We start from the raw sequence: 26,862 nt of genomic DNA, 5'->3' as shown, positions 1-26,862 counted from the left end.
TGGTGCTGGGGAAAGAGCTCCCTGCAACAAGAGAGGGCAAGCAGAAGTCTCAAGTCTCTGCTGAGACTGGTAAATATGCTGAGACATATTTACTGGTGTCTCATTGGCCAAAGCAAATCGCATGGCCAAGCCCAGAACCTGGGATGGGGAAATAAACTCGACCTACCGGTGGGAGGACCTAACAATATTGACAATTTTTCAATCCGCCACATTCTTTTTAGTGACTACAGTAAAGAATTCATGTATTTTATTTAAGAAATTCCCTTTTGTTGGATATGAATGTTGTTTTTTATTTTTTGAGTGTTTATAAACAGAGCTGTTAAGCAACTGTCTTAATGTATAAACTTTGTATATATTTTATATTGTCTCTGATTGGGTTCCTTGAAGTGGATTCCTGGGTTGTGTGAAATAAACCATTTTTTTCCCCATTAGGGAAATTCAGTTTTATTTTCTAAGTAACAGGCTCACTGGTATTAACAGACCTTTTCATGACATGTGTTTGGCACCAGAAAATCCCCAACAAGTCACATGTTTCTTCAGCATCTGTGTAGACATTCCCCTGGACCATTGTTCCTTGAAGATGCTACCAGTCTTGCTCACTGAGTGTTTTACTCAAGCATGGCTTACATGTCACCCCTTCCTTCCCCAGTGACCTCCTGCCCCCCAATTACAGCAAAGCTCAGCTGACGGAATGGCATTCTTCTCTCAACTCGTTGAACAAGCACCTCGGTGAGTGAGGTTTGTGGGATCCCACTCGGGTCTCTCCAGAGCTCTGTTCAAGCAGTAGCTTTGGAGCCATTTCAGTCTGTCAGCCAATTGTTTATGTCAGGGTCTATTACAAACTCAGAAATAGGTGGCAAGTCACTCCTGGGGAAGATGGGTGGGGGAGTGGAGGGAGGAGTAAGCTCTGGGGATTCATATCGGATCCCAAGACCTTACCTGGAAGAGTCCCCCTCCTCCCACCACCTCTCACATCCCTGCCCAGCCCACAGCCATGGCAGCCCCATCCTCTGACCCCTGACCACAGCATGAGCTAGAGGGGTGACTCCAAGGCCAGATCCTGCGTGTGTGAGGTGCGCTGCCCCTGCTGTGTGACTTTGGGGAAGTCATGGCCTCTCTCAGTCTCACATTCCTCTTCCATAAAGTAGGGATCTCAGGAGTAATAAAGATACCTACCTTGTGAGGTTAACATAAGAAGCACATACAGTCCTGTGGTCCAGTCGTAGTTCAGTGCCTGGCTTATTAGGTGCTCAAGAATAAATGGTAATATTTAGAAATTCTCTATAACTAGGGTCCTCAGACTCCAACCCATCATCAGTAAATAAGTTTCACTGGGACACAGCTCTGCTCTATTTGTTTACATGCTGTCTCTCGCTGCTTCTGCTCTGTAACAGCAGAAATGAGTGTTTGTGCCAGAGACTGTATGGCTCTCAAAGCTGGAAATATTTACTATCTAGCAGAGTTTTCCAAGTCTTACTGTAGAATATATATAATACTTTCATCTCCTTTGAGATAACCCAGTGAAGTCAATGGTGTCATTGCCCCCTATGATGGAGAAAGATTCAGAGGCACAGAGAGGTGAAGCATCCTGCTCAGGGTCACACAGCTAAGGAAATGTCACAGCTGGACTTGACCTGACTGCTTTGGTTAGTAGTACCCACCACTGCTCCCAAGACTCTCAGGCTTATAATTCTAAAGATATTATAATTGTATTATAACACCAAAGGTAAGGGCCCTGAGACCCTAAATAATAGCAATGGCTGCCATTCACTGGGCACCGCCTAGGAGTAAGCAAGTTGCTGGGTCCTGGTAACCAGCAGAGTGGATCTCTCTAGGGTGCCTCCAGTCCAGACCACGCAGGATATTACAGCAGGGAGTGAACAGGTGACCAGCTACTTTAATTTGGATTTGGGACGTAGCCTGGTTGAGGGTTATGTGAGACCTTGCTGTGGAAGTGACCATCCAGTTGAAACCTGCAAGGCGAGTATGAGTTAGACACGTCCAGGGGTCAGGGTAGCTTTCCAAGCCAGAAGACTAGTATGTGGGGAGGCTGAGAGGCCAGACAGAGCTGGGACCTTTGGGGAAAAAGAGAAGAGGCCAAAGGGCCAGGCTGTGCTGGCCACATGGCCACGTGTGGGAGGCTGAACTTCATCCTGAAGGCAGTGGGAACCCAGCGGAAGGTTCTGAGCTGGGAGTGATAAGGTTGACTGGGGGCAGATCAGAGGGGAACAGGAACAGAATCACAGAAACCCTGGAGAGGGGGCCTTCATCACAGTGACTTCCTAGGAGGGGTGGGGACGTGCGGGCCTAGGCGGTGGCCCTGGAGATGGCAGAAACCAGCTTTACAGCCTCTCGTCACCAGTTCCACTGCACATCCACCCTCCCCAGCATCCTCACTGCCCCCTAAGCTCCCTCCTCCCCAGCCCTTGTCAAGGAACAGCCACCACACCATCTCTGGGTCATCTTTCAGTTTCTGGAAGTGACAGGAACACTAAACCTCAGTTCCTTACCTTGGAAACCAAGAGTCACACTGAGGTGACTATAAACCAGAAACAGTAGGGAGGAAGAAGAGGAGAAAGATCAATCGGTCACATTCTGAATGTTCTGCTGGTCCAATCACTTCTTAAGGGATTCACCTCAGACGCGATCTGTAAATGCTCTTAATTTGTACCTGGTTACTGTTTCGTCACTCAGTACAACTACCCCGAAAGAGTTTCATCAGCTTTGAAACTGAGTCAGGGGTCAGGATCAGAACAGAAAAATGTGGTTCCTCGTTTGAGGTCCTTATCTTGGGGTATTGAGGACTTTTGAGGTGAGGGAGACAGAACCCCCTGATGTAAATGATCCCCGCTCTGGCGGCGCTTTGCTGGGGAGAAGCCGCTTCCTGAGAGATGGGCAACCCCTCCTCCCGACCTTGCCTCTTCTGGAAGAGCTGCTGATGTGTTTTTTTTCCCTGCCCATGGAGACATCTACCACATGGACTGCATGACGCGGATTCGCCTGCAGTACGAGAGGATCTGGCAGGAGTGCCTAGCCCAAGTGCAGAAGTGCAGGGTGGGTGTCCCTCCGGTCCTCCTGGCCCTCCCGGCCCTGCCCCTCTCCACCCTGCAGCCCCCGCTTTCCCTCCGCTTTGCTGTCTGGACATTCTGAAGCTGCTCCCTCAGCCTGGACTCCCCCCTCCCCAGCTGTTCCCACTTACCCCTCTGTGGCCCCCAACCTGACCACCTCCAGGGAGCCTTCCTTGACCCTACAGACAAAATTTAGCACTCTGATCACCTCACCCTTCACTTGACCCTCTGTATCACTTGACTTTATTTATTCAGCGGAGGTTATGTCATGGGAATTATTCCGCCAGTTCCCTTGTATAAACAGCGTTGCCACTGCTATCACACCCAACTTTACTCTCTACCCGTCAGCCTCTGTTCTTCAGCCACCCGCCTCTGTTTGAGTGTGAGACAGTGAGACCTCCCACAACCCCCTTCAATGACAAGGCCTGGTTTCCTGAGGTATGAGGACATATTATGTCAAAAGGCCCCTTCCCTGCCTCCTTTGTAAGACTGTTTAGATGAAAATCCCCCACACCTAATCGTTTTGAAGGTGGTCCAACATGCCGGCTGTGGCTGTAGGAGGCCCCAGGCCATGACGGTCCTGCCTGTAGGTCCCAAGACGGTCCTGCCTGTAGGCCCCAAGACACTCCTGCTGCCCCACCCCTCACACGTGTGTCTGTCAAGCTTTGGCTCTGCCATCAGGACTCTGAACAGAGTTCAGGGGAGCAGAGGGCTTTCCAGTGCACTGCACCATGTGGTGCTGTGGTCCCTGGGGGCTGTGCCACTCTCTTGCACCACTCTCATCAGATCCTGCAAGGTCCTACAGAGTGGGTGTCCCTGGCCCCATCTGAAGATGAGAAGACCAGTTTGCAAAAGATCCAGGGGCTGTCCCAGCCCACAGGACTCTGCCTGCTTGCTCTGGGGCCTTAGGGGCCATCACATGCCTCCTAGTCAGCCCTTTAGGGACATCAGACCTTAGGAGTAAAGCCTGGAGGGAAGCCTTGTGCTCTAGAGAGCCTCCCCAAGACCATGCCCCCAGCACTCACCTCCTCACTACCCCTGCCCCTGGGGCTCCACGGCCCTGTGGCCCTAGTGTCAGTTCCTTGTGCCCCTGCTCACAGCCCTCTGCTGGGCACATGCAGGGTGTGAGTGCTAAGGTCACCACGTACTCTAGGAGCACTTTGAGCCTGACAGAGGGTGCCTGATGTTCCTGGGCAGCAGCATTGGACGTGTACAACTGGAGACACATTTCATGTTTTATAATAATTGGGGGAGGTTGATTTAGTCTAGGTTTTGTGCATAAATCAAGTCTTTATTAATATAGAGAACTGGCTTTCCAGTTGGCATAACTCCAGACAGGAAATGAGAGCACTGTCTGGCTTACAGCAATGCTGAGGATGTGTAGGATGGCAGTTTATGCCTGTAGGGTCAGAAATAGGAGAGTTTAGATCCCAGGCCCACCACGTGCCAGGTGTGTGCCCTCCAGCAAGTCCCTTCACTTCTCCCCAAGCTTTAGTTTCCTTATCTGCCCAAAGGGGATAGTGAGAACACCTTTGGCGGAGTCAGTGACCAGGGGCGGCACTCAGCACCTGGACACAGAGGGCAGATGAAGCTGGCCTGACTGGGCCACTGTGGGGGTTTTTGCCAAGGTTCTTGGAGATGGGTGGGAGGTTGGTCTCGGGGCAGGACCAGTCCTGAGGTGAAGCCCCCATCAGCCTAAGCCGGGCTCTGCCTCATCCTCCTCCAGAAGCAGCTGCTGGACTGGAAGGCCTTCACTGAGGAGGAGGCAGAGAGCCTGGTGAGCCCGTCCTTCTTCCAAATGGTGGGATGTCTCCAGAGCAAGGTGGAGGAGGAGCTGGAGGTCTTGGACGTGCGTAACTGGGGATCTGTGCTGCTGGGGAGCAGGGTGGGGGTCGCCCGGGATGCTGGGCTGTGAGAGGAGTGGGAGTCCAGGGGCTTACAACCTTCTTGTCACTGGTGAGTGCCTCTGCCTTGTCATGGCCAGCCCTTCTGGAGCAATTCCTCTGCACCGCCAGGCACTCCAGGCTCACTCCTGGCTCCCCAGCCACCCCCAGACTCCAGTCAAACACTCTCAGGCAGAGTGCCTCCCCAGGCCCTTGCCAAGTCTGGGTGCTAGAGATCACAAGGAGCAATTAGCCCGAGTCACAGCTGCCTAGAGTCTAGAGCAGGATTCAGCAAATGTTTCCTGTAAAGGGCCAAGTGGCAAATATTTTAAGCCCTGTGGGGTGTCAGGTTTCTGACACAAATTCTCACTCTACTCTTATCACATAGAAGCAGCCCTAGGCACAGATGTGTATAACGGACTTTTGGACTCAGAGGGAGAGGGAGAGGGTGGGATGATTTGGGAGAATGGTATTCTAACATGTATACTATCATGTGAATTGAATCGCCAGTCTATGTCTGACACAGGATGCAGCATGCTTGGGGCTGGTGCATGGGGATTACCCAGAAAGATGTTATGGGGAGGGAGGTGGGAGGGGGGTTCATGTTTGGGAATGCATGTAAGAATTAAAGATTTTAAAATTTAAAAAATAAAAAACTAAAAAAAAAAAAAAAAAAGAAGCAGCCCTAGGCAACACAGAAATGAATGGGTATGGCTATTTTTCAATAAAACTTTATTTCTGGACACTGAAGTTTGAATTTCACCTAATTATTACATGATTGATTATCTCCTTTAGGTTGTTTTTGTTTTTTTCCCCAGCCATTTAAAAATGTAAAATCTGTGCTTAGCTCCCAAGGTTAAACAAAAAAGGCAGAGGGCTACATGTAGCTCATGGGCCATAGTTTGCCAACCCCAGACCCTTTGAGAGTATAAGAGACACATATGAAAGAGGGAGAGGTGAGACTTGACCAGTGGGCTCTGGTGTTTGGCTCAAGTGCTGTGTCAGGGAGCTCCAAGGAAGGACAGATGCCCAGGTCAAGATGGGCATGGCCCACTTGATGCCAGAGTGGTGCCTTTCTCCTTCCAGGCCCCGAACTCCCTCTTCAGTGAACAGGGATACAGGTCTAGAGACGGGACTGCATGTCAGCCAGTCTGAGGGTGTGGCCATGGACAGACCAGAAATGCTGTCCCAGAGAAAGGAAGGCCGGATGTGAAGATAACCTTGAGGGATGGTGTCCAGACACCAGTCCCTGGAGATCTGGGCCTCCACGGGCTGGTGAGGGAGCCCCGCTCGAAGGGCCCTTCTCCTTTCCCCGGGGGCTGGTTGACACTTAAAGGCCTCTCCTCTGGGTTCTGCCACCACAGAAATCCTTCGAGACCGTGGCGAAGCAGACAGAGCAGCAGACCTCAGACCTCTTCAGCTACTTCCAGGAGGCCGTGAACCTATGGGAGACACATCAGAGTGTGCTGTTGATGCAGGAGATGGAGCTCGAGAAAAGGATGGAGCAGCAGCGGCAGAAGCACAGGCGAGAGAACCAGGTGTGGCCCCGGCATCCAGGTAACCCCAGCAGGACAGGAGCGAAGGGCCACACCCAGATTGTCAGCTGCCCATGGCTCTGCCTGGGGGCCCATGAATTCAGCTAGCATTCAGATGCAAAAGAAAAGAGAAAGAAATTCAATACATATTTCACGCCATATTTTATTTTTGTGTAAAAATAAATCCCCAGTGTATCTTAGACTCAAATGTAAAATCTCAAGCTATAAAACTTGAGCAGATGAGAAAGTGAGGCTCACCTTGGTCGTGGGGGCTGGGTGGCAGTAAAGTTCTGCTGGAATTAAGTCTGGACTGTGCAGTGAGTCCCAGATCCAGACATGTCTGTGATGGGGCTGGCCTGAGAGACAGACTGGGGGGCATGGAACATCTCCCTCTGGCAGTCATCCTGACCCCCAGGACATGAGCCGGCCCCCACCCACCTGCCTTCACATAGTCTAGGGGTGGAAGGGACGCCCTCAGCATCTGACATCAAGCACAGCACTGAGAAGGAGAGTGAGGAGTAAGTGTCTCTGGAAGGTGTAAGGGGGCCAGCCCAGGAAGGGTGAGGATAAGGGACATGTCCCTGAGGAGTCCCATCTAAGTAGGGTCATCAGGGATTTAAAATAGAGAAGAGCATTCCAGGCAGGGAGAAGAGCCCATAGGCCCAGAGCAGTGAGAGTAAGAATGGTGCTTCTTATGTAGAAAAGCCTGCCTGGGGCACCTGGACCTCATCTCCAGGGGCAGGGTCTCTGCATGTCACATCCTTTCTTGGCGCTCCGGTGACTCATATCTGCTTCTATCCCTGGTGTGGCTGCCAGGCCCAGGAGGCTCATCTTGACAAGCTCTTGGACCAACTGAGGCAGCAAAGCTATGAGAGTAACCTGAAGTCATACCTGGAAAAGGCCAAGGATTTTCTGAAGAATATGAAATGCAGGTAGGCAGACCAGACTCTAGAAGAGGATGGCCTAGAATTCTTATTTAAGGTCAGAGGCTGGCTGCCTAGGAGCCTAGCCTAAGGTTGCCTCCAGCTTTAGAGAACATTGTGGTGTTTGCAGCTCTGCCCTCGGTCAACACAAAAGTTTTTAAGGAGAATTTTGATCAGAAAAATTTGTGGAGGGATGTTTCTGGGTCATGTAGTTTAAAAGTCAAGAGCATGGGTCCTCCCTGCTTAAATTTTAAAACATAACATGCTTTGTTAAAGAAAAAAAAAATTAACCAGTACAAACATATAGGAAATTCCCCTCATTTCTGCCCAACTCATCCATTTTGTGGACATAGACATTTATAAATATTGGTATATATATACATGTAAAGTATCTTTAAAATAAGAATCATTCTATAACTTTGTTTCATTTTTAAATGACCATCCATTCGTTAATATGGATGCTTCATAATGATTTAACCATTCTCTAATTGATAAGCTTTTTAAGATTGGTGCCAGTTTCTCCATATTAAAGACAGTTCGCTGTGAACTATCTTGCATCTTTGTGCCCTTGTACAACTAATATTATAAGGGCTATTCACAGAAATGGGATTGCACTGCCAATTGATTGCAGTACTTAGATTCAGAAGTACATTTTAAGGCAAATAAATAATCCCCTGAACCTTGGTCTTCTTACCTCAGGGACGGATGAAATCTGGGGCCTTGGTTTTGGAGTGTTTGACGGGATGAGGTGGGTAAAGTTCTAGGACAGGGTTAGGACAGTAGACAGAAAGTGGGAGCCTATGTTACCATACTCAAAGAACTCTCCCTGTAGGTGTTTTCTAAATGGAAACAAAGAGTATGTACAAAGAGTTCTACAAAGAGTATGTACTCTTTGTATGATCAGAAAAATAGCAAAACAAACCAAGGACTGTTAGTATAAAAGGAAACCTCCACAGCAGCTCTGCACAGAACTCAAGGCCAGGTACTAGCCTACCTCCATGAGGTCCGAGGCATGGCTTTTGGCTGGGGTCCCTCACACCCAGCTGCCCCTCCCATTGACAGTACTTTCATCTCCCTTCCTTCTAGGTATGAGGCTTTTCATGGCCTCCTGACAAAGGAAGTGATGGAGTACCCAGTGATCATACTGAAGGAACTCAACTCCTACAGCTCCCACCTCAGCCGACACTTCTGTGTTCGTGAAATCTTTGAACAGGTATGGAAAGGGATATAAAAAAATCCCAGCTGCTCTCCGAGAAGCGAAGAGGAGAGGATGACTTCTAGTTCATATTTGCCTCAATAACACAGGCGAAGTTAGAGTCTATGCCAGGATATCAAGGAGTGAGAAACTAAAAGCATCTCTGGAAGAGACTATCTTTTTCTTAGACTCAGAGAGGTCAAAGGCTCAGAATCCAGGCCTCAAGTCTTGAACAGAATTATAATTAAAAGGCTGATTTTATAGGACTCCGAGTACTAGTCATCCAACTCACCATGCCTCATAACCATCCTGAAGTACAGCTCTGACCTACCCATTCTCCTGCTCAGAAAGCCTGCACCCAGTCTGCAGCCCCAACCAAACCCAGCCCACAGTCCCTGGATGACCGTGGAGGCCCCACATCTGACTCCCGCCCGACTGTCCCTGCTTCAGCGAACTCCTCACCCTTCCTTTATGTGCCACTGCCCCCTGCCCTGCCCTCACCCTGCTCCTCTGCTGGGATTCCTCTGCCTCTACACACCCCAAACCCCCACAGACCTCCAGCCACCACCAGTGACAAGACCCCACCCACCCAATCTGGCCTTCTGTCCCCTTCTTTACCCCGCCACCTCTCCTCTCTGAATGTGCTTGTATGTTGGTTGTTGTCAGATGCAGGAGTGAAGCGCACCCTGCTGGAAGGTGTTTCCTGTGAGGCAGGTGTGGCCTCCTGTCTTTCATCCAGCTTTGATTGCCCTCAACACAGTGTCCTGAACATAATTCAGACACACCGAGTGCTTCCTGGTAAATGCAGGAACACCTGGAGTGCCCTGCTCTGACTCCCAGAGGTGGCTCTTTTCGCACACATGCACCCAGAGTTTTGCACGGCCAGGGCGGAAGGTACTTGTGGTGGACGCTGAACCGGGCTCCGGTTCCCAACAGATGTGGGGTTCCCGACTCCTCAGAGAAGCCTCCTCTCAGCAGAGATCCCTGTCCCAGTTGCTCGTAAATGCATTGTGTAGCACCTGGGTTGAAGTGAAACTCAAGCTGTCCAGAGGTGGAGCTTTGAGATCAGTCTGGTTACCTGGGTTAAAATGGAGATGCCGCTGTGTTGACAGTAACACAGGAAGGACCTGGGTCCATAGGGTTTCAGGGGCTTGTCCAAGGTCACCCAGCTTGTGAGCTAGAGTTCCAGTCCACTGCTATCAGTGACACACTATTTCCACAACTTCACCCACAGCCAATGAAACAGGGAATGTGTAGAGTGAAGAGGGGGCTCCCAGGTCACGTACATCATGATCGCTGTGTATGTTTACATCCAGCAACGGGTGCAGCAGATTCCTGCCCCTTGGATGCCTCTCTCCCTATATACTTTCTTGTTCTTTGCTCCAGATCACTACAAAAAATGTCAGAAAGAGGGTTTATTCTGTGATTTTCATTGTATGATTTAAAAAAAAAAAAAAAACTTTGCTGATGTGCTTGGGATTAAGGAAAGCTGATCAGGAACACCCTGCTCACCGCTGTGAAATAAGTGGTCAGGGCCTGCATCAGATGTAGAAGGCAGGGATGAGGGCGCTTTTCCTTAAAGAAAAGAGACGCCCTCAGAAGTGGCACATGAGGAAGGCAGCACTGCATATTCAGTGTCTGTGTTTTTGCCTCGTAGAACTTGGAGGGAGAAGTCGTTTTCCAGTGGAGGGAACCAGGTAACATTTTTACAATTCAAGTCTGAGTCTCCCCAACTTCACGCTTGTGTATCTGGGGGCTAGGGAGGCCCAATCAGGCTGCACTGGCAACCTGTCTCTTCCTGTGCTTTGGGGCTGATCATCAACAGAACCACATGAAAAGCAATTCCAGAAGAGAATGAGAAGGCCGAGAGGAAAACGAAAGCCCAAAGCAAACACGCGCAAAGGTGATGAAGGCGACAGCAGGACGGGTGCCCTCAAGCCAGCAGGAGAGATAGAAGAAGAAGATCAAGAGGTCGAGTCCTCCACCACACGAGAGGTGGCCCTGAGCCCACAGAAGTCCGTACTGAGCGAAGAGACGGAGGAGTCCAGGGAGGAATCGATTTCAGGACTGGAAGAAATACAGGTTGAAAGAGACAGCTCCTTGAGATCACCCCCAAACCAGGCCAGTGTGATGGTTCACGAAGAAGAAGAGGAGGAGAAGAAGGAAAAGGTGGAGGAGGAGAGGGAGGAGGAGGAGGAAGAGGAAGAGGAGGAGGAGGAGGAGGAGGAAAAGGAGGAAGAGGAGGAGGAGGAGGAGCAGAGGAGCTCGTCTGTGGATGAGGTAGGCCAGCAAAGGCTCACTCTTGGGTTTGGAAAATGTGCTGTGTTCACTCTCTGTGTCCCTAGCACAAGCCAGGGTCCCCAGTGGCGCAGTCTCCATTAGGCTCTGTCTAAAGAATAACAAACATATGTACACTTTTCATTGCTGTCAACAGAGATCCCATTCTCATGTCCCGGCAATAGTTTTTAAACTTCACCTTCCTGTCCTCACATCCCATCTTGCAAGCTACTCTGTATCCCCCCCTTGACTCTTCCTCATCCCTCCCAGGTCCTCTCTCTTCTCCCAGCTCCTCTTTATTGTAGAGACCAACTTAGCTGCCCCATCCCTTCTCTCTTCCCATTCTCTGATTGTGTAAGAACAAAGATCCATATCCAAGTTGGCAGACAGCTCTCCTTAGAGTGCAGGGAAATGACTCTCATATGAATAAATCTCATCCTCAAAACACATTCAGACTCACAGAACAGTAAGTTGAATTCAATAATCATGAAATTGCAAAGAATCTTTTCCTATAGTGCTGTGGAAGAATTGGCATATGAGACCTCTGAACAGGGACCACAGGCAGGTAATAGCAAAGAGGGCTGGACACCAAGTATAAAATAGTGAAGTGGTGAAGACTACTGTCTTAGTCTGTTCAGGCTGCTGTGATGGAATACCATAGACTGGGTGGCTTATAAGCACCAGCGATGTATTTCTCACAGTTATAGAGGCTGGGAATTCAAGATCCAGGCACTGGCAGCTTCAGTGTCTGATGAGGGCCTACTTCTTGGCAATAAACAGCTCTTTTTTTTTTCTGTGTCCTTACATGGTGGAAGGGACAAGCTCTCTGAGATTTCGTTTTTAAGGGCACTACCCCCATTCATGAGGGAGGGCTCTGCCTACTTGCCCTAATAACCTCCCAAAGTCCACCTCCAAATACCAGCACAATGGGGATGTGGATTTTGGAGAGACGCCAACGTTCAGTCTATGGCGACCATGCAGCCATTATTCAGTTCCAGCCAATGATACCATATGGGAATGTAGGCTCATAATTGCCAGATTTTTTGATTTTTAAGAGAAATCAAAAATCCAGATTTTTAGGAGGCAATTCCCTATTTTAAAAGCATTATATGGGCAAAATATAACCATAGACAAGTTTCATCCCACAGGTTTACAACCTCTGATGTCAGAGGACCTATTATCAAGTCTGTTCAATGACGGCAAGTGTAAAGTCTTGTTTTCTGCTTAGGTCAAAGCCCAGGAGGAGAGTCTAGGGGAGATCTCCCAGGACGAGATGGAGTTCTTCACAACCTCCAGTGGGAACACTTACTTTGTTTTCCTACCCCTGAAACAAGAAGAAAACAGCAAGACACCCCATGCCAACCTTCCTGCCATTCTCTTCAAGGACATTTCCAGTGCCAGGGTCTTAGAAGAAGTGATCATTCCATCCAGACTAGTTTTAGAGATTAAGAAACAGTGAGTGAAAATCCCTTTCATTCTCATTCAAGTTTTATTAACAAGGTGAAGTATAATAATGAAAGGTTGGACTAGTTTCAGATGGAAAAGAAAGCAAATACCATATGCTAACACATATATATGAAATCTAGAAAGACAGTACTGATGTACCTTTTTGCAGGGGGCAGCAAGCATTCTAACTTCTGAATTAGTTTTGCTTGTTTGTGAATTTTATTTAAATGGAATCACACAGAGTGTATTATTTTATATCCAGGTTCTCCTGGTGAACATGTGTATATATTTCTGTTAGATATGTAACTAAGAGTGGGTTATTGGGAAATTGACTTATATGTGTGTCCATCTTGAGGAGATATGACCAAAAGATACTACCAAAGAGTTTTCAAAAGTGGTTTAACAGTTTGCAGCAATATTTGAGAATTCTAGTTGCTCCATATCCTCAGTTGGTATTGTCAGTGCTTTTTATTTTAGCCATTCTGGTGTGTGCTTCATTGTGGTTTTAATTAGCATTTTCCTGATGAGTAACAATGTTGTGTACCTTGTTATATACTTATTGGCCATTTAATCATCTTTCTGTGAAATGCCTCATCAAATTCTTTGCCAATTTATTTTGTGGTAGATTACCTTTTTTCTTACTAATTTATGTGAGTTAGTTGTCTGTGTTAGACTGGAGTTTTTTTGTTAGTTAAATATGTGGTGAATGTTCCTACCCTCTCTGTGCTTGTCTTTTTTTTACTCTTGTAAAGGTATCTTTTGGTGAAAATATATCTTTTTAGTAAGGTCTTAGTCATCAATTTTTCCACTAGGGTTAGTGTGATTTCTGCCTTCTCTAAGAAATCTTTGCTTGCCCCAAGGTCGTGAAGATACTCTCCTGTGTTATCTAATGTAATAAACTTTCATAGTTATTTGTAAAATTCAACTGGAATTTATTTTTGCTTATGTGCGTGGGAGGAATCAAACTCATTTCCATTCTGTATGAATAGCCAGCTAAGGCCAGGCGATTTGAGAAGGCTCTCCTCTCTCCACTGCTCTGCTAGGCCTCCCCTGACTGATGGTGTGTGTGCCATGTATTCAGTCATGTCCAACTCTCTGCTGCCCCATGGACTGTAGCCCACCAGGCTTCCCTGTCCCTGGAATTTTCCAGGCAAGAATATTTGCCTGGGAATAGGTTGCCATTTCCTACTCCAGAGGATCTTCCTGATGCAGGGACCCTGACTGATTACCATAGCTTTATACTAAGTCTTATTATCTGGTTGTGTAAGTCTTCCAGACTTGATTTCTCCAGAATTGTCTTGACTATCCTTGGCCCTTTGTATTTCTATATAAATTTGAAATCAACTCATTAGTTTCTGTAAGAAAACATTTGCTGAGCTTTTAATTGTTATTGTATTGAATCTATAGATACATTTGGAGAGAACCAACATCTTAATACATAGCCAAGAAATTCATGCTGTATTTCTAACAGTTGATCTAAATGATCAACTGGCAAAAATATTTGCAGTTCACATCTCAGTCAAAGGACCTTGTGTTCCCAATAAATAAAGTGCTCCCAGAAATTAATAAGAAAAAGTACAACTACATACTAGAATGACGGGCAAAAGATATTAGTGGATGGTAGACAGGAAAAGACATTTAATAGTCTTGAACTCATAAAAAATATGCTCAATCTCAGTCATAATATGACAAAATTGTCAGATTCAAGAGTTTGACAATACAGTCTGAAGCTATGGAGAAATTGTTGTTCAGTCACTATATCGTGTCTGACTTTACAAACCCGTGGACTGCCGCATGCCAGGCTCCTCTGTCCTCCACTATCTCCCAGAATTTACTCAAATTCATATCCAGTGAGTCAATGATGCTATCTAACCATCTCAGCCTCTTCCTCCCCCTTCTTTTACCTTTAGTCTTTCCCAGCATCAGATCTTTTTGATGAGTCGCTATTTGCACCAGGGAGGCCAAAGTATTGGAGCTTCAGCTTCAGCATCAGTCCTTCCAATGAGTATTCAGGGTTGATTTCCTTTAATATTGACTGGTTTGGTCTCCTTGCTGTCCAAGGGACTCTTTAAGAGTCTTTTCCAGCACCATAATTTGAAAGCATCAATTCTTTAGCACTCAGCCTTGTTTATGGTCCAACTCACACCTGTACATGACTACTGGAAAAATCTTTGACTATACGGACCTTTGTCAGCCCAGTGATATCTCTGCTTTTTAATACACTGTCTGAGTTTGTCATAGATTTTCTTCCAAGGAGCAGGCATCTTTTATTGTCATTGCTGCAGTCACCGTCCATAGTGAGAAATGGAGAAATAGGAACTTTTATTCATTGTCTTGCAACAGAAGCAGTTTGGCCATATCTACCAGATCCACAAATGTATTTCAGGTTTTGATTCAACAATTCCCTTTCAGGGAATTTATCCTATAGAAATTATTCTACCCTTGACATATGTATGAGGTTACACGTTTCAGTCTTCTTGATAAGAACGAATGAATGGAAACCACCAGCCAGGGGATCTGGCTAAATGAATGATGGTCCACCCAGAAAAAGAAATACAATGTAGTGGGAAGTTAAATAAGAAATAAGGAGTGGAAGAGGGAAGCACTTTATATATCAACCTGGAGAGATCTCTCCCTGGTCACAGTTGCTGACCCTCACTGGTCTCTCCCTCAGGCTTCGAACTGGCTTTTTTGAGCACTTGGAGAAATGGTTTGACCAGTGTTCCGTCAATGCTCAGGTCATCATGGCCAGCAAGATTGATGAGCTGGATTCAGAACTGGAGCTGTGTCTGCACCTGCACCAGCCAAGAGCCCAGCACATTGAGAAGGACATCCACAACGTCAGGGCAGGTACTGTGGCTCTGCATTCATTAGGCAGCCCCAGTTTGCAACATACACTGCTTAGCATGTTGTCATCACACACTGGAAGATGTGTGTGAGGGTTCGCACCACCCAGGCTGGCAGAGAAGGTTGTATCCAGAATCCTCATCTAAGATTTTTTAAAGGGGGTGTTAGATGCTGAAATGAACAGTATTGTCTTATTTTAGCTTTATGGGTCCCAGATACATTCTCGCACCTGCCATTCACACTTTCATGATGGATGCCCTAGAGGCAGGCCTGTAGGTCAGGAATTGGAGCTAATAGGCTCAACCTCTCTAGCTGTATGACTCTGAGAAGGTTATGTGACCTCTCTGATCCATTCCTAACCTCCTGAGGGCATTTTGGTGGTGGTAATTAACTCCCCTTGAAGTGGTACAGTGCGGAATCATGAACTGGTATAAGCCAGAGTCTCCAAAAGTGGTAGCCGTTATTTTCAGCTCATAATTTTTAATACCTAAAAAGACATGCCATTTCTAAGGCAGAAGCCTCCATTATTTGGGAGGAGGGCACTTTTATTTGAAAGCTTCAGTGGTGCCCATCAGGTTTTCACTTGAGTCATACTTTAAACTTCATCATAGATCCTGAGAGCTTCCTGTCACCTTAGGAGACCTGCTTGACTTTTTGGGACCTCGTTGTCCTCATCTGGGAAATGTGTGCATTAAATATAAATATAAACAAAGATGCTCCCTGAAGTCTGGTTTCCTTTCTCTTCCCTGGCTCCTGGCCCAATGCGCAATGTGAAAATGGAGGCCAGAGAAGTGAAGCCCCAGAATCCCGCCATTTGTTTTTGGCAGAGCTGAGCCCACAGCACATCCTCCACTCTAGGCAGATGAGGTAACCCAAGGCTCTCTGCTAGCTCTTAAGGCCTATAAAGGAGCTCTTAAAGTCCGCCATGATTCAGGCTTATTGGAAATGAGTAACCACTGATATAAAGAATCAGATGCCAACTGCCAAACTTTGTGTTGGTCTTTTGCTCCCAGACCCTCTCACCAAAATCCCTGCCCTCCCCAACATCCATCCCACCTGCTCCCAGGGTGGGAGATGCTCTCCTAGCTCCCAGGCCTTGTTCCCTTCTGCTACAGGCAGGGTATTTCCAGCACTCACAGCCAACCAGAGGCTCCTCTCCAATTAAGGACACTGGGACTGTCTCAGATTGGTTCCCCTGAGATCTGAGTCCACTCCCAGGCTGAGCCCTGGGGAGGGCAGTGGGGACTGGACCTTGGCCTAAAAAGTCCTTTCTCTGTAGCTAGCCTGGGAGAGGCAGGTCACTATCCAGGAGAACACTGTCCTGAGCTAACCCAGGGTCCCAGAGGACCTCAGCCCCCCCGCCCCGTGTCCTCTTTCAGCTGAGCTCTTGCTCCATCAAGAACGGCTGGACAGCCACTGTGCAGGGGTGATGGAGACACTGAGGAAGGAGAGGATGATGTTCTGCCAGTTCCAAGAAGAGCAAAACTTGAAGAGCAAACACTTCCGCCGCAAGATTTCTGACATGGAGCACATCTTCTTGAACGCCACCAAGAGCCAGAAGTAAGGGTACTGGGGGACTCAGTCATGGCCTGGCAGCCCTGGAACCCTGGCCAGATGCCTGTGCTCAGAGAAGCAGTCCTCCCATTCGCTGTGGACAGCAGAAGAGTCAGGTTTCCAGAAGGATTTTCATCTCGTCATGAGAGTAGGAGTCCAGCTACAGTGACGCATTGGGCCAGGGGCTTGGTTCTGGGGTTGGGGGAGCAGCCAGAGAGAGAAAAGGGTGCAAATGTCAAGAGTGTAGGGATGCAAATGATGTGCCCTGACAGGTCCATGGTGGGAAAGACCCAGGGAAATCAGGACAAGCTTCCTGCAGGAGGCCCTAGGGCATGGAATGGAGGGAGGTGAGGAGGAGGCAGAAGTCTCCCACCAGAGAGGAGCACTGGCACAGCTCCAGGTGGGGATATGCTCAGGGTAGAACCAGGGTTTCCTGGAAGGCCATTCAGGGGTTTGGGTGAGGCCCCGGAAGGCCTCCATCTGGTCACAGGTGAGGAAACTTCAGAGGTGTCTGTACCGTGGTCAGGTACCTAAGAGGCAGCTGGTTAGGGTAGACTGGGATGTAAAGAGGAAACCCGCAGGCTGCTCTTTCCGGAAGTCCCAGGGCACAGGAGCCACATTTCTGGGAGTTAAGAGAGGGTGGCGGTAAGGGGAGGACCTGAGGATTCTCTTAGCAATTTGGTGGCAGGAGCCAGACTGAAGAGAGGTGCCCTCCGACCCAGCTCACTGAGAGTCCCACACTGTGTCTGCACACACTGGCATTCTGAACTTCCTTCTAAGGCCTCTTTGTCTACCCAGTGAAGACAGGCATGGTTCTGGTGACCGCACAGCTGGGCACGGTGCTCAAGTCCTCTCCCAGGCTGCCCTCCCATGCCCAGGTCACCACCCTGCCCTCCTGTGTCCCCCAGGCTGGTGACTCTCAGCAGCACTCTGCAGCGGGAGCTGCTCAGCTACGTCGACGTCATCCAGGTGTCGCTGCGCAGCTTCCGCCAGTACCTGGAAGAGAGCCTGGGCAAGCTGCGCTACACCAACATTGAGTTCATCAAGCACTGCAGGTGGGAGCCAGCATCCAGGCCCCCTGTGGGCCTCTGGGCTCTCTCTGTTGAGAGGTGGTCTTGTTTGCCTCTTCATTTTTCGATTATGACAAAATATCCATAGCATAAATCTGTCCATTTTAACCATTGTGTGTGTAGTTCAGTGGCATTAAGTATGTTCACGTTATTGTACAACCATCACCACCATTCATCTCCAGAACATTTTCACCCTCACAACTGAAGCTCTAAACACTGACTGCCCATTTAGCCTTTCTTCAGCCGCTGGGAACCACTATGCTATTAGTATTTTCGGTCTCTATGAATTTGACTACTCCAGGGGCCTCATAGAAGTGAAATCACAGCACATTTGTTCTTTTGTGTGCTTGACTTTTTCACTTAGCATAATGTCTTCGGTGCTTATCCGTGTGTCAGAATTTCATTCCTTCTTAAAGCTCAATAATATTCCATTGTGTATGATGTGTTTATCCATTCATCCCTTGATAGACATTTGGGTTGTTTCCCTGCTTGTGTCCTTGAACTTTTTCCATGATCTTGTACTTTTAGTCTAAAGCCTTGTCTACCACAGTAGTGGGGATGGGTGGAATGGTTCAGGGCTGATCAATGACTTTTATTTCTTCCAAATTATTTTCAGATTGTTTTCAGAGGGAGGCAACTTTTCTTCTGAAGAAATTGACTCACTGTGTCATCGACTAGAGAAGGAAGCTGCCCGGATAGAGTTTGTAGAAAATTTAATCATGATCAACATGGAAAAAATGGAGAGTGATTACCTGGACCAGGTGAGTAGGCCATACCCTAGCCAGACTCCTGTGACACCCGGTTACATAGTTGCCTTGCTCACTGCCTAATAGGCCAGTTAAGCCCCCTTTCCACCCATTAACTGGGCTTGTCCCCCTCTACTTCCTGCATGCTAATGCATGCTAAGTCACTTCAGTCGTGTCTGACTCTCTGCGATCCCAAAGACGGCAGCCCAGCAGTCTCCCCCGTCCCTGGGGTTCTCCAGGCAAGAACACTGGAGTGGGTTGCCATTTCCTTCTCCTCTACTTCCTAAATTCCCAAAATTCCAAATTAAGCCCCACTCCTTTACTTTCTTCTCTTTCTTTAAGGCTAATGAGTTCATCAGCAAGTTTGAAAGTAAATTCCATAACCTGTCGGTGGACCTTATTTTCGTAGAGAAAATCCAGCGCTTGCTGACGAATCTGCAAGTAAACATCAAGTGCGAGGTAGGACAGATGCATTCTCCATCTGCTGGATGCTTATCACACACCTGCACCCCAGGCACTGTCCCAGGTGCTGGGGACACAGCCGTGGCCTCTGCCCCCTGGGACTTGCACTCCGGCCAGGAAGTCAGAGGTTAAATCATAATAGCTTCTAACATGCACTGCGTTATCATGCAGCATGCATCTTAGTGGGCTTATTTTGATGAATTATATGAGTCCTCACAAGAGCTGTTCTTAGCCCGTTTTAGAAATAAAGAAATTGAGGCAGAGAGTCATTAAGAACACAATGTTCCTAAATTGTGGGGCCAACGTGTGAACCCATGTCTGTGACACCGGAAATTCAGGAAATGCCAGGCTATTTGGGCTACAGAAGACAAGAGGGCCGCATAAGGTGCGTGGGGACATAGAGGAGAGGATTTCATCTGGACTGGGGAAGTAGTGCTTCCCAAGGCTTGATGGAGGAGGAGGAGCCAGCCGGGCAGGACGGTGTGGAGCAGTGTCCTGGAGAGATCATCAAAAAAACCCTGGGGGAGTTGGAGCCAAGGAGAGAGAAAGAGCTCAAAGAAGAAAATGCTGGGGGTGCAATGCGGCTGACATCAGGGTCCCATGAGCTGGGCTTAATGGCGCTGGAGTGAGGGTCAGGCCAGTGGGGATAAGGGTGCTATTGATTACAATTATTTAAGCTGCAGTAAAAACTTTTTTTAAGCTGAAAAGTTTCTTCAAAAACATCACTTTGATGGCTTCTCTCTCCCAAATGTGTTGCCATTTTTATTTGACCATTCCTTTTTGGAGGAATTCTTAGTGGCTTTCACTTTACTGGAAGCCCTGATGATGTTCATAGGGTGCCTCCCAGAGCTAGAATTCCTGGGCTAGAGCAGGAGTATTTTAAGGCTCTTTGTGCTTTCCAGGTGGCTTGTACAGATACCCCCCTCACCAACAGGGCCTGAGTGTGTCCTCCTAACACCCTCAACCAGTACTGCAGATCACCAGTTTTATTTTTGAAACTTATTTATTTGGCAGAAAAAAAAAATCTTTCAAATTTGCATTGGTCTAGTTTCTAATACAGCTTTGCATTTTCCCTCCGATTTCATTTTTCTCATATTTAATCCATCTCTCAGATAATGATGTGCTAAACTTTTTCTTGATCAAAGTAAGTATTCTGGAAGTTAATCTATGAACTGCTGGTTTTTCTAGGTGGCAAAATCCAATTTGCAGACAGAGGGATTAAATTCTTCTCTAGAACAACTTCAAAGCAAGGTACAAATGTGCCGAAGCTCAAAAGGGAGTAAACAAGTAAGTGTTCAGTAGACGCTAAGCTGTGGAAAGTAAAGATGCATGCTAGAATTGTTAACTGGAAATAAACTCACATCTGTGGTCTAGAATTCTCTACCACCAGCAGGGCCTCTGAGCCTTCCTACTTCACCTCTATTTTATTCAATGGAATTAAGGAAGAGAAGAGAAACCAGCCATTGCCCCTGGCCCCCAGCAACTCCCTGGCAAGCATGTTGAGGCCAGCAAGCATGGGGGCTTGAGTCTGGCCTCCCTCCCACTCTGATGTCACGAGGCCTCCCTCCTTATAATTAGAAAGCAGCCCTGGATGAATAACAGAAGCAGGACTCTTCCCTCTGAACAACCATCTTTCGTTTGATTTTCCCTTTGTTTTGACCAGTGTGCATAAACTGATTACTTCCATTTTCTATGTATAAATGGTGAAAAGTCCAAATTGGAATGAAGTCTGAGAGAAGTGAAGTTCGAAGTGCCTACCAGGCCCTGATCGGTAAAGAGGGTCTCTGCATGTTTACATCATTGACTTGCTTGTTCTCCTGCCTCTAGCTCCTATCTCTGTCCCCTGTGACACCCCTGTGGCCAGCGTGTCCTGGCCACCCTGAGTACTTTTCTCCCCAGCCCAGCCAGGCACTTGTAAACCTGGTGTCCTGGCCAGAAGATCTTTTCTCTTTCGTTTCAGTAGCCGAGTTGAAGTTTTATCATTGTTTGTTGTTGTTTAGTTGCTCAGTTGTGTCCGACTCTTTTGCGACCTCATGGCCTCTGAGGCCATGGCTCCTCTGTCCATGGAATACTCCAGGCAAGAAAACTGGAGTGGGTTGCCCTGCCCTTCTCCAGGGGATCTTCCTGACCCAGGGACGAAACCCAGGTCTCCTGCACTGCAGGCAGATTCTTTACCTATCCTCTGAGCCACCAAGGAAGTCAAGTAAGTTTAAAACATTAGCTCAGAACAAACCCATAGAACCAGGAATAGAACTCCTGATGCCCCATCAAGGAAGGACCCAGTAGAGTCACCCAAGAGAGCTGGCCCAGGGCTCCTCATTCCTCCAGGGCCCTCCCTGCAAGAGGGGGCCCTCCCTGCAAGAGGGGGCCCTCCCTGGATCCAAGAGGTGTCCTCACCAGCCAGCCAGTTCCCTCAGTCCACATGAAGTCAGCCTGCCCACCTGCAGCCTGCTTCCTGTGGCTTTTTTCCTCCATGTTCTCACTAGGTAGTGAGCACAGAAGACCTCCTTGGCCTTATTCGAACTTGGAAAGAAAAACTGAGCCAAAGGATTGAGTATCTCAACTGCAAGCTGGACACAATATCCATGACTCACCTGGTCTTTCCCGTGAGGAATGGGATGGGGCAGCCACGGGGAAAAGTATCCGAGCTGTGGGGGCTGGGCTGGGCTCCCTGGTGTCCCACAAGGTTCAGCAGATCCCAGGGAGAGAAGACCTCCCAGGCCCCTGCTGGACATCAGGCCTGCGGGGATGCCTTAGAAAGGCCACAGACTGTGGAATCAGATCTGGGTTCACATCCCATATGGGCCTCTTCCATGCACTGGTCCCTTCGGAGATCCATCACCTCCTGGCAGCACCTCCCCACCTCATCAGGGCTCTCAGCTCGCAGGGAAGTCTCACCCCTCAGCCTCTTCCTTCGCACCCGCTCCCATTAGCAGCCGCCAGCTTCTCCCCATCCCACTCCCACTACCTGTCCAAGCCCCCCATCTTTTGTGCATGTGGCTGTCTTGATCCTCTCACTTCCCCCTGTGACCCATTCCCTGAGCTGCAGCCGGGCCTCTTGGAGAAGGCCAGTCTGCCCATGTCCCTTTCCTGTCCTCAGGATAAGATCCAGATCCTCACCAGGCCTTCCTTGACCCCTTCATTTCTCTGGTCCCCCTAAGAGCTCACTTTTCCCCAGGCCCTCACTCAACCACTAGTTTGGGCCAGCATCTCCTGACCCCCAAGGCATGTTCTACTTCTGCATGAACCCATAGACCATTCAGTGAGGTCCCCCTTTTAGGAGCTGTCTCCCCTAGACTGTGTGCCCCAAGAGAGCAGAGCCTGTCACCCTCACCCCACACTCACCCTCTCTCACCAAGCTTTCACCAGAGATCTCAGCCAGCTTCCAGGAGGACCTGTCACAGAGCCAATGGCAGCACAAGTGGATGCCCCTCAAGCTGTGCTCTGCCCACCCTCAGGCCCCGCCTCTCACTGCCATGCTTTGAACCAGCCCTTCCTTCTGTGGGGAGGATCTTCCTGCTGTGCTGCCAGCACTAAGCTTTCATCACACCAACAGTACTGAGCCCCACGAGATGAAACTCAGGAGTCCTGCTGGACTCCTTCCCTCCAGGGCTTACAGCGCAGCCAAGACACAGAATGAAACAGGGCATAGCTCAACCAAGTGCTCATGGTGGGTCCCTCACTCACTGTTTCTCTAAGGTCCAACTCAAGGTGGAGGTGGCCACTCAATTATCCATGCACTCATTTGTTTACTTGTCCTTTGCTCAAAAACACCACATGGGCACATTTGTGAGTAGCCTAGTTCATGGCCCTCAGCCTCAGGGAAGATGCTGTAACTTTGTTTTCATTGTACTGGCCCCAGTTTGACCATTTATTTGTAGACGTCCATATTCAATGTCTTGTCTCTCTGACCAGACTATAAGCTCCATGAGGATAAGAGTCACATGTGGCCCCTTTACCCTGTGTCCCAGGCCCAGGGAGAGCCTTGCAGAAAGCAGGCACTCAAGAAGTACTTTTGAAGGTCTCAGCATGTACACATGAATGAATGAATGGCCCTCTAAGGTATATATGATCCCTGCTGCTTCACAGAACGGGCAAGAGAGGCTCAAAGTGGTCAGCCTGCAGCACCTGGGCCAAATGGTTCTGGGATGGGAACCCAGCCTGACTGCCTCCCTGACACCCACAATCAGGCCCTGCTCTTTGGCCTGCAGGACAACGTCTTGACTGACCTGGAGGTAGAGAGTGACATCTTGTTATCTTCAGAAGTCTATGAAGAAGAGGCTAAGGTAGACATGGTTACCCCTGAGTCCTTTGCCCAGCCAAGCCGCATGGGGAAGTCCATGATTGAAGACCCAGCTGTGGAGGTGGTCAAGAGGATCCTGCAGTGAGTGGCCCGGGTTTGAACAGTGGGGCCCAAACCTTCAGGGGGCAGTCCCCATGTGATCCCAGCCTAACAGCTGTGACCTTGTGCAGGGGCTTCCTTCTCCCCTCAGAGCCTCAGCTTCCTCATCTGAAGTAGAGCTCACGATTGGGCAGACTCATGTGGCATCGTGCGCTAACCAGGATGGTGCCCAGTGCCTGGCCTGAGCCATCCTCTTGGTCACTGGGGAAAAGCTCACATCCTTTCCTTCGGTTTCAGGTTTCCTGACTCAAAGTCTTCAACCCATCAGTGCGACAAAGAACGGTCCCAGACAGGTAGGGGCAGACAGGCCTGTGGATTTAGGCGCTGACAGTGGGGTAGCTGGGGGTGCTACCTTGTCCCTCCTCACCTTGGATTCTCTGTTGTTCTCCTGGGTATCCATCACCCAAAGCCTTGAGGCGACTCCGGAACCGAGCAGAGCACTCCTTGAAGAAAGACTTGTCCATCGCCAGTGCCACCTCGGTAGCAAGGTAGAGAGGCTAGGCTGCCTGCAGTCTCCCCTCCCCAGACTCAACCCCGACCCCCAGATGGAGGCCAGAGGCTACCCTTGGCCAGCCCACGTCCTCAGAATGTGCCTCCTATGCTCACAGACTCTCCAAATAGGGACCTTCCAAGTCGGGACCCCACAAGGGGCCAACTCCAAAGCCAGCTTTACACAGGTCTATTCTCATCCTTGCCCAGTGGCTTGACTCTCACAGCCCTCCACCCTGAGAACCTGTCAGGGCTTTGGGTGGTTATCCACAGTGACAGCTTCCTCCCATTCACACTGTGTCTGTCAGAGGATGTGACCTTGGAGGTGGCTTTACTTGGATGACATCACAGAGTCTTGGGAGCCCTGGCTGTCTGCATCCGGGCCATGTGTTCTGCCCACTATGCCCTGTCAGGGTCGTTAGACTCATGGCTCAGTGAACTTGGGCCCTGGATGGCCCCTGACACCGATTTTATAGAAGGTGGAGGACAGAAGCCACATGGCTGACCTGACTTTCTGAGTCTTTGATGAGCCATTATTGACCTAGTTTAACTCTTGGTTTTGAAGAAGTGACACCGAAGAGATCCCTGCTTTGCATACATCCAGAAAGTCTTTTTGAACAGGCATGCCATCTGCAGTGTGGAAATAAACAAAGACCAACCAAATGGGAAGAGCAAAGACTATGCAGAGCTTGCTACAACCAGGGAATCAGCCACTATCACTTGCATTTTAGCACAGACACAAAGGCGGGCAAGGGAGTGGGAAAGGGGTGTAATGGAGAAAAGGGAGGGCTTCAGATGTGCCCTGTTAGTGGTGGTTGCCCTGGGAAGGCTGGAGGAGGCCCAAGTGCAGTGGGCATCTTGTGTGATTGGTTAGGGGTACGTCTTTGACTTGTTCATCCTAAATTGGAAGCAGGGACAAAATTTAAGGGAGCTGTCAGGTACTGAGCAGGTCCTGGCCCTGTAGGGTTGATTGTTACAGGGGGTATTATTTGGCTTCCTGGATCGTTACTAAAGATAACAATTGTCTTCCTGCAAGTCTGACTTCCAGCAGGCCAGCTTCCTGAATTGTTTATTGTAGCTAAGGGCTTGGTGTCCTAGGCAGGTTGTTACCGCTTATCAGCCAGGGTTCTCTGTATATTTACAGTATAGCCATTGTCCATTTGTATAATCAGTCTCAGTGGTTACCAGTGAAATATACATGCTGCTAAGGCTGCCAGATGAAAATTCAGGATGTCCAGTTACATTTGAATTTCAGAGAAACAACATATAATATTTTTTAATATGAGTATGTCCCATGTAATACATGGTGTGTATGCAAAACATTGCTTATTGCTTATATGAAATTCAAGTTTATTTAAAAATTTATGTAATTGAAGTATAGTTGGTTTATAATGTGTTAAGAAATTCAAATTTAACATGTGCTTTTATTTGAAAATTTGGCATCCCTACCTGCGGCTCTCAGTCTGTGTTTCTTTGGGTCCTCACCACAGGGAAGCAAGGATTCTACTTTCGGGGCTGGAGCCCCTCCGTCCCTCCCCCTCGGCCTTGTGTGGGTTTCAGCGGTTAGGGCTCCATCCCTACTATAAGGCTGTGTGCAGAGCTGTCGAGGGGTGGGGCAGCAGCTTGAAGGGCTGGGCTGCACAGGCAGTCCAGGTAGGGCTCCCACAGACTCAGATCTGCTTGTGTCTGTCCCCAGCTTGCAGAGCACTAACCCACCTTTGCCCCACAGCATCATGCGGTACACCAAGCCCAACCGACTGGATAGAAAGTACCAGGTGCTCAGCGACAAGCCTCCTCCTCCGGCAGAGTAAGTGTCAATGCCATTCCCTTTAGCTCCATTTTAACCTGCCATCTTTGTCACTTGGCAGCTAAATCTGACTCAACTGAGGGGAAAATAAGCTGTAGAGGAACAGAGCAGGAGAGGTCTGCGGGGTTACTGGTAAGGGCCAACGTCTGTTTGTCTCAGCCTATTTCACCTAAATTTATTGAGAGACATTTTCACCAAATTTAGGCATTCATCAAGACATTCTTCTTTCCTTTGAACAATCTGTTTATTTCTGTTCAGTCACCTTTTGTTTATTCAAGGCCAGCTGCTCCATCTCTTGCGGCTTGATCGTAGGGCAGCCAGTCAAGGAGCTTTCCAGATATTGGGCCTGAAGCCCCAGAGTGGCCCACTTGGGAGCAGCTCCTGGCATTCCAGTTGCCCATCACCCACTTCCACCTGGCAGGGCTTCTTTGGATCCTGGAGGAAAAGCCAGCTATAGAACAACTGCGAGTCCTACCAGGGACCTAGACATTTAGGGTTCAGCTCTCAGTGACATAAAGTCAGGAGGGTGGGAGAAAAATTAGAAATATTAATATGAGGAGTTGTAGCCAAATATAGAGGAGGCTAGAAGAATTGAGCCTGGAGAAGGGAATGGCAGCCCATTCCAATATTCTTGCCTGGGAAATCCCATGGACAGAGGTGCCTGGTGGGCTACAGTACATGAGGTCACAAAAGAGTCAGACATGACTCAGTGACTAAACAACAACAGAAGAGTTGAGATTTGATAAGAATTGACAAAGTGTGCGTGATGGCAAGATCTGGTCCAGTTTCCAGGGAAGTCATGAATCCTCAAAGCTAACAAATAGGGTTCAGTTCAGTTCAGTTCAGTCACTCAGTCGTGTCCGACTCTTTGCAACCCCCCTGGCAGCACACCAGGCCTACCTGTCCATCACCAATTCCTGGAGTTCACTCAGACTCACGTCCATTGAGTCCGTGATGCCATCCAGCCATCTCATCCTCTGTCGTCCCCTTCTCCTCCTGCCCCCAATCCCTCCCAGCATCAAAGTCTTTTCCAATGAGTCAACTCTTCTCATGAGGTGGCCAAAGTACTGGAGTTTCAGCTTTAGTATCATTCCTTCCAAAGAAATCCCAGGGCTGATCTCCTTCAGAATGGACTGGTTGGATCTCCTTGCAGTCCAA

General features: G+C 48.6%; 1 protein-coding gene across 7 annotated transcripts in view; it reads left to right on the top strand.

Moving 5' to 3' along the window:
- Positions 1-26,862, top strand: part of CCDC180 (coiled-coil domain containing 180) — a 56,375-nt gene that overhangs the window by 16,363 nt on the left and 13,150 nt on the right. For 4 of the 7 annotated variants that reach the window (XR_011254311.1, XR_011254310.1, XR_011254312.1 and 1 more), the window contains exons 11-30: positions 650-729; positions 2,966-3,054; positions 4,795-4,917; positions 6,316-6,489; positions 7,303-7,418; positions 8,496-8,622; positions 10,262-10,301; positions 10,430-10,884; positions 12,110-12,336; positions 15,002-15,177; positions 16,554-16,734; positions 17,637-17,783; positions 18,415-18,559; positions 18,887-19,003; positions 20,195-20,293; positions 21,493-21,612; positions 23,218-23,390; positions 23,646-23,701; positions 23,818-23,896; positions 25,627-25,704. Coding sequence is in view for 1 of the 7 variants with exons in the window: in XM_069576121.1 (XP_069432222.1) it covers positions 650-729; positions 2,966-3,054; positions 4,795-4,917; positions 6,316-6,489; positions 7,303-7,418; positions 8,496-8,622; positions 10,262-10,301; positions 10,430-10,884; positions 12,110-12,336; positions 15,002-15,177; positions 16,554-16,734; positions 17,637-17,783; positions 18,415-18,559; positions 18,887-19,003; positions 20,195-20,293; positions 21,493-21,612; positions 23,218-23,390; positions 23,646-23,701; positions 23,818-23,896; positions 25,627-25,704 (2,802 nt within the window). In the remaining 6 variants the exon portion in view is untranslated. The remainder of the gene's footprint in view (positions 1-649; positions 730-2,965; positions 3,055-4,794; positions 4,918-6,315; positions 6,490-7,302; positions 7,419-8,495; positions 8,623-10,261; positions 10,302-10,429; positions 10,885-12,109; positions 12,337-15,001; positions 15,178-16,553; positions 16,735-17,636; positions 17,784-18,414; positions 18,560-18,886; positions 19,004-20,194; positions 20,294-21,492; positions 21,613-23,217; positions 23,391-23,645; positions 23,702-23,817; positions 23,897-25,626; positions 25,705-26,862) is intronic. The other 3 variants (XR_011254315.1, XR_011254313.1, XR_011254314.1) reach the window with 1 other exon arrangement.

This window comes from Ovis canadensis, chromosome 2 (assembly GCF_042477335.2).
Source record: "Ovis canadensis isolate MfBH-ARS-UI-01 breed Bighorn chromosome 2, ARS-UI_OviCan_v2, whole genome shotgun sequence".
Classification (NCBI taxonomy): Eukaryota; Metazoa; Chordata; class Mammalia; order Artiodactyla; family Bovidae; genus Ovis; species Ovis canadensis.
Note: the sequence above shows the minus strand (reverse complement) of the source record. Positions and strands in the feature narration are given on the sequence as shown.